This window comes from Olea europaea, chromosome 22, assembly GCF_002742605.1.
Source record: "Olea europaea var. sylvestris chromosome 22, O_europaea_v1, whole genome shotgun sequence".
Taxonomy (NCBI): domain Eukaryota; kingdom Viridiplantae; phylum Streptophyta; class Magnoliopsida; order Lamiales; family Oleaceae; genus Olea; species Olea europaea.
Window position 1 is genome coordinate 4403699 of NC_036258.1, and position 6736 is coordinate 4410434.

Below are 6736 nucleotides of genomic sequence, written 5' to 3' on the forward strand. Positions count from 1 at the left end.
CATAGGGGACTCCGCGTTAGGTGCGGCTAAACTCTGTAAAGCTGAGTAAGGAGCTCATCTGCGATCGATGCGGGAGATGGCTGAAGATTGGTAAAGCTTTCGCAACGCTACAACTGAGGCGATGACCCGCAGGGGACTCCGCGTCGGGAGGGTTGAAGCTTCGTCAAGCTGTGGACAGCATTTGGTGAGGCGGGGGATAGACATCCTGTGAATAAGTCTCGAACTATAGGAGCCTTAGTGACTTGCCTCGGAATGACGAGGACTTTGAGTCAGGCTCTGCGATAGTGAGAAGTGAGGAAGACATCTTGTGGAGCCTTGAATGAATATTTGACGAATTGTCAAACTGTCGGAGTCTTATAAACTGGCCTCAGATAGACGAGGACTTAAAGATAGCTCGGCGATAGTGAGGCGGGGAATAAGCATCCCACGAAGCCAGGGATAAATATCTGATAATTTGCCTCGTCCTTTATTCAAGGAACATAGACTTATAAGATACCGTCTCTTCCTTTATTCAAGAAACGAGGACTTGTAACATATCGCCTCTTTCTTTATTCAAGAAATGAGGACTTCGGATTGTGGCCTCTTCTTTAAGTGATGGTGGGTTGGTTCGGTAATTCTTCCACTTAAAATTATAGCCTTGGCGATTAGTAGTTGAAAGGGCCTTGAATAAGAGAAATCTCTGCTTAAGCATCTCATTGTACACTTTGTGGGCCTTTCCCAATATAGTGAGATGGCCGAGGTTTGTAGTCTGCCCGCAAAGTTGTCAAAATTTATAGTAGCACATCTCACGCATCTTCCACATTTGGTCATAGTAGAAAATGGAATAAATCCACTAGGATGCGAATTAAAGAATTTGACAGGCTCAAATTTTTCGCTTGGACATTGCCTCTCAATAACTCCCAACGGAATGCCATGCCCAAGACCCCAATTGAAGCCACACTAGATTGCATAATAAGTTAATAACCTTTGTTTGATTGTTGGCACAAGCTTTATGTCATTGCAACCTCAAATTTTGTTGTGGAAAATTAACAGCCGTGTCGTTTTGAACGGTAAACCTCATGGATCTGCCCAAGTTGATTGCAGAGGCCAAAGTAGAAGGACCCGAAAGAACCGAAGCCGGGAAGAGCAAAAGTCTGGGAAAACAGAAGTTGAAGGGCGGAAGGCTGAGGTGGGTAAAAAACCGAAGTCATCCTTCTAGACGATTCCAGCAGCCGAAGTGAAAGCCCCCAAAGTGGAAGAACCGAACTAAAAAGATTGAAGTGGAAGGCTGAAATCTGTCTTCTGCTGCGATTTCAGCTAACCGAAGTGTTCAACAAGCCCAGGTGATTGAACATACTTGGAAGGGTTGTGAAAGATGCCAAAATTTACCTCATAGGTAAGTCAATTGTAGCAGCCAGAGTGAAAGAGCCGAAGTGGGTGGAAGAACCGAAGTCTCTTTTTGTTATGATTACGGCAAACCCGCAAAAATGGAATGTTAAAACAAGGCCGAAGTGAGAAGAATCGAGGTGGTAGAGCTGCAGAACCGGGAAGCTGAAGCGTGAGGTCGAAGCAAGAATCGAAGCGGGTGGAACCGAAGTCATCCTTCCATGGTTATTCTAGCAAACTAGATGTCCAAATGACTCCAGCAGCCGAAGTGGACGGACCGAATTAGAAGGGTCAAGTGGAAGGATTGAAGTCTATGATTACAGCAAGTCGAAGTGTTCAAGAAGCCCAGCTGCCTTAATATATTTGGAAGAGATGTGGGCCAAGAGAAATAAACTTGTTGAGCTCAATATTTCTGTGGCTCAATGAAAATAAATGATAGTATTCATACCCATTACTGGATCTCAATTAGAAGCTTTTAAGCCCTTCTTTCTTCGTGGACTGTTGGGCCAGACTTTAAGAATTAAAACCAACCACTTAATGGTATGACCCGGCCCAACAAGAAGACAATAAGCAGCACGTGGAGTAGCTGAAATCTGATGGCAAGTAGGTAGCAAAAGTCTGGAAAAATAGAGATTGACAGCCCATCCTACATGCTACCATCAAATCTTATACCCATCAACATTAAATGCCAAAATCCGGTGGCCAATATCAGAACTCATGCATCTCCGGCCACATGGAGTTTTTCGTGCATCAACAGCTTCATGGGATGAGAAAATATTTCGGTTTGGGACATTTCATCGAACATCCATTGGGCGATCAAAAATGGAGTGATTTGTAGCAATTAATTTGTAAACACTTTTTTCCACACCCACTCTTCCACCATCTTCACAACAACCATAAATTCAAACCAACCATTTCAAGAGGAAAAGAACTTGAGAATAAAAGTGCTTACCGGACAGCTTTTTGCAAAGCCTGTTGCCATGGCAGTGGAGAGGCTCAACAATGTAGCATGCTGGGCTGCCAAAATTTTTTATTTTATTTTTTATTTTTTTATTTTTTCTGACCATGGTAGTATCTTCTTGCAGCAATGGAGTGGAGTCTTACCTGTTTTGTTGGTGTCAGGCTCCAATTTTTGAGAAGAAGCAGTGGAAAGACCCCCCGTTTGCTCGAGAGTTTTAGGTAGACAATTGACTTCATTTTTGTGGTGTGTTTTGCATTTTCTTTGCTGCTGGGCTTCTCCAACGAGTCGGTGGAAAATGGACCAGCAATAATGGGGAACAAACAGAAATCCCTTTCACCACCCATTTGTAAATGCTTATGGAATAAGAGGCACCTTTTTCTTTTTGTTGTTACATTGTCTGCTACCTCGATTTCTTGCCGAAAAATCTCCTTTTTCGAGGAATTTTACACGCCTCTATTAGTCCTTCTAGTGGCTATGTTTTTTGCCAAAGATAACCATTTTCATGGTGGGTTTTTCAACCCTTTATTGGCTAGCCATCACCATTTTTTATGGCAGATTCCAGTAGTTCCATTTTATTTTCTTTGGCTGTTGTTCTTGCTTCTTTTTGGTAGAACAAAGTTGGCAGGAAATTTTTTGATTTCCAGTGAACTTTTGTGCGTGGATTTTTCAACCTTTGATGGCCGAAAATCTCCTTTTTCAAGGAAATTTCCATGCCTCTCAGTTAGTAGCTATCTTCCATCATTCTTCTTCATTTCTTCGTTGCTGTCTTCGCTCATTTGGTACAACACTGGCCGGAAAATAAAATCCTTTTGTATGTGGTATAACATGGTTAATGTAACGATTTCCACAGACGGCGCCAAACTGTTGACCTCCAAAAATGACTCCAACAGGCACCCTAGCTTTGTCCCCTCGAAACCTGCGCATGTAACACCCGTCAAGAGGCAAAGGCGGTCGGACGAGAAAAAGGTCCGACGATCGTTTGCACTCCGACGGTCAAGTCAACGGTCGGACGGAGATAGATATAAAGAGTGCAATAGTAGAGAGATAGGGGATTTGGCTAGAGTATTTAGAACATACCTTAAGTTGTGAATTGAATCCATATATATAGAGAAATGATGTGAAATGGGCCAAGGCAGGTTAATGGGCCTAAGTTTGAGCCCAGTATGAGGTGAGCAAAGTGATAGGCACTTCGGCTGGGCTTTTTATGGCCTCGGTGGCGCCTCGGCTAGGCTTCTTAGAGCCTCGGCTTTGAGGTCCAACACTAATGGGCCTAGCTCGGGTCCAATAAGGTGGCCCAATATGGAGTGATAATTCATAGGCGTAACAGCATCATTAAATTACAATTTAGTTTCAAATTTCTCACTTTTATCACGTCCCATAATCTTTCATTTCCAAACTCAAGGAAATTGTTTAGTCGATAATTATGGAAATAATAAAGTAAGGGTTATGACAATGTCATTAGTTAAATGATTGAAAGATATGTGATTAATCTCCCTTTTTATCTTTTTTTTTTTCCTTTTTAGAATAAAGAAGGAAAGAGAAATAATAAAAATAGATCCAACGTCTGTAAGACGTGACCCAAGTTTGATAACCAATGAAACCAACCAATAACCTCAGTTTTAGCAAAAATTTTCCGACAGTTGACTAGCATTCTCGACTCGTTATCCAATATAATGTTCAAACCAATTGTCCACGATGCATTTTCTGTCAAATAATAGATAGTTGATTATCTAGGTGGCCTCATTGATAGTTTTATAAAGTTGGATGACAAGGTGACAATAATTGCAAATTACAGTAGGCATGGGTGAACTCTCTCTTTTCTTTCATATAAATATGCTACTACTGGAATTTCAACAACAACAACAATAACAATAAAAAAAAAAAAAATCTCAATTGGATTACCAAGTTTTAATTATGTCATCGAACTTCATTTCAGTTCAAAGTTCACCTCTCTCACGTCTTCTAAATTGATAAAATTGTTAAATTGACATACCACGACATATCTTTCACATCATTGCTACATGACTTGCGAATATACCATTAAACATGTTATAAACGTTTAAAGCATAAAATCACCCCTATTATAATATAACAATTTTACATGTACACAAAATTTGCACTTGGATGAAGTTGATCAGACATATCATCAAACTAGTCACATCGTCTTATATGGGACAGTTGATTAAGTGGATGGCCTGAATGACACATTTATATAACATTTGGTGATAGGTATGAAACAAATTAAAGTTGAGGAGGAAAGGTGACATTCAGTAAAAAGTAGGGTGGCCATGGGTGAAATTAACATGAAAAAATGAAGTAATGGAGCCCACCATCGTTCTTACCAGCCTGTAATATAGCTGTGATCACTACTTCCCACCTCCATGCCCATATGCTTCTCTTTGCTTTAAGTTCTTAATACAAACTCCAATTCAACGTTTATTGATTTTTCTAAGCTGAAATGAGCTCAATGTTCCGAGGCAAGCAAGCGCTTCCAGTCTCGCAACCGGAGGAGGGATCAGGAGGCATCCGGAGAAGACTCTCTTCTCTCAACTTCCAACAACGCAGCATCTCCAATTCATGGGCATTTCGCAGATCCAAATCTGTCTCTTCAATGGGAGAATATGCCGGAAATTCCATTAGGAAATGGTGGGATTGGGGATGGACCTGGATCCTCTCCAGAAGACCCACTTTTGCCGAAGATCTGGAGATGAACGAGGAAGAAACAACAGTCCTAGGTTGCCACAATAAAGGCAGCTTGAGACATGTTTTCTACAAGGTCAGGTCTGAATTTAGAAAGCTCATCGGATCCGACAACGTTGGCCTTCCTCAAACCTTTCGCTACGATTCCTACAATTACTCCAAAAATTTCGAGAATGGAAGCAGATCAACAATCCTTGCTCATTGAAAATCCATTCTGTAAGATGATTGAATGAAGATTTCGCTGTCCACGCTTGTTTTTTGTCTTGTCTTTTAGGGCAATTGTCGACGGGATTCAGCAATTCTTGCTGCTTGATATTGTATTTTTCTGCGTGTTCTATATATATAGTAGTGGTAGATTATGTAATGAATGATTGTTTCATTTATTAAATTTGATGTTTAATTCGCTCAACTTCTATGTAATTGCGTATATCAGTAGCGTATAAACCAGCAATTTCAAAGTTCCTTGATTTAGATTTCTGGATTTTTGGGATTTATTTGGTACGGTTAACATGGAGCATTATTACCAACAATCACTATTTGTGAATAGACGTGAAAGCCAACCTTCAAATTTTGCGTTTTTTTATTTTTTATATTATTTTAATTTTTTAATCAATCGAAAAAATTATTTAATAATTAAAATAATGCATACCAAACATCTAAAATTATAAACTACTATATTTACATAATAATTTATACAATTAATCAATTATACAATTTTCAAATTTTTGAAATATAAAGTCTAGATTATTTTTCATAGGTTTAACTTTCAACTAAACAATTTAAATAAGGGTTTTCAAAAAAATATTAATAAAGCGTAAGTTGCACATTAACAATTGACCGCTTAATTTCTCGCTTACTTCCGAAGCGTAGCATTCGCCCACACCACCTAAACAAGCATTTTAGAAAATGCTAGCATGTTAAAATTTTATTTCATTCTATCACCATACTATAGCATCTTTATATTTCTTCTATGTCCATGAATTCAACATGGATGCTTGGTTCATGTCCTTGTTTGAGCCCATTTTTGTTATAAAAATACATTTTCGAATAGTACATTGATGTGAAATATGTGATTAAAAAATAAAAATAAAAAAATTTTAAATTTGCGTGTAATATTATTTTATTGAAAAATATATGATTAAAATAATGTCAAAATATTGTTTAAAAATGTGTTTTTTTTTTTTTTTTTCAAAAAATAGGGATCGAAACAAGGGCATATAAGGTTAACTTCACCATCTTGGTCATTATTTTCATACAACATACGGAAGGTGCTTTCCTTTAGGACCAGTTGTGGGGCGAAGAGCAGGGCCAGTAGGTGCAAGTGGATGTAATTGTACCCACTGGGCCCTTAATTTTTGAAATTTACAAAGTACTCCACAAAATTTTTTAGTCCATAATTTTTACATAATTCTTTATCGCCGACACTGAATCATGTTCTTGAATCCTCCTCGAGGAGGGATTCAAACTCATAACAACAGTATGGTTCATCGTCACATGTTTTAATCCTTTGAGCACATGCTCCACCCTGTTACTAGTGGATCTATTCCCTAAGTACCTTAGAAAATGGAAAAAAAATCATCACCCCAGCATTTCATTTCAAGTTATGCTGCCTGGATTGCTAAAGTGCAATATTCAGAAGTATTGCTAGCCTAGGTTTCAACCATTCTAATAAAAACGGACAACTTATAAGACTAAATACTCCTTGTTCAC

The 6736-nt window shown here is 38.8% G+C and overlaps 1 protein-coding gene across 1 annotated transcript; it reads left to right on the plus strand.

The window, feature by feature from the left end:
* The first annotated feature begins 4520 nt into the window (after positions 1-4520).
* On the plus strand, positions 4521-5502 carry LOC111371449. Its single transcript, XM_022993443.1, has one exon. It carries the CDS (start codon positions 4785-4787, stop codon positions 5229-5231), a length of 447 nt encoding a protein of 148 aa, XP_022849211.1. The 5' UTR covers positions 4521-4784; the 3' UTR covers positions 5232-5502.
* Positions 5503-6736: the final 1234 nt, after the last annotated feature.

Bases quoted from the DNA above. Each gene is read 5' to 3' on its own strand.
- LOC111371449 (XM_022993443.1), top strand. From the start codon at position 4,785: ATGAGCTCAATGTTCCGAGGCAAGCAAGCGCTTCCAGTCTCGCAACCG.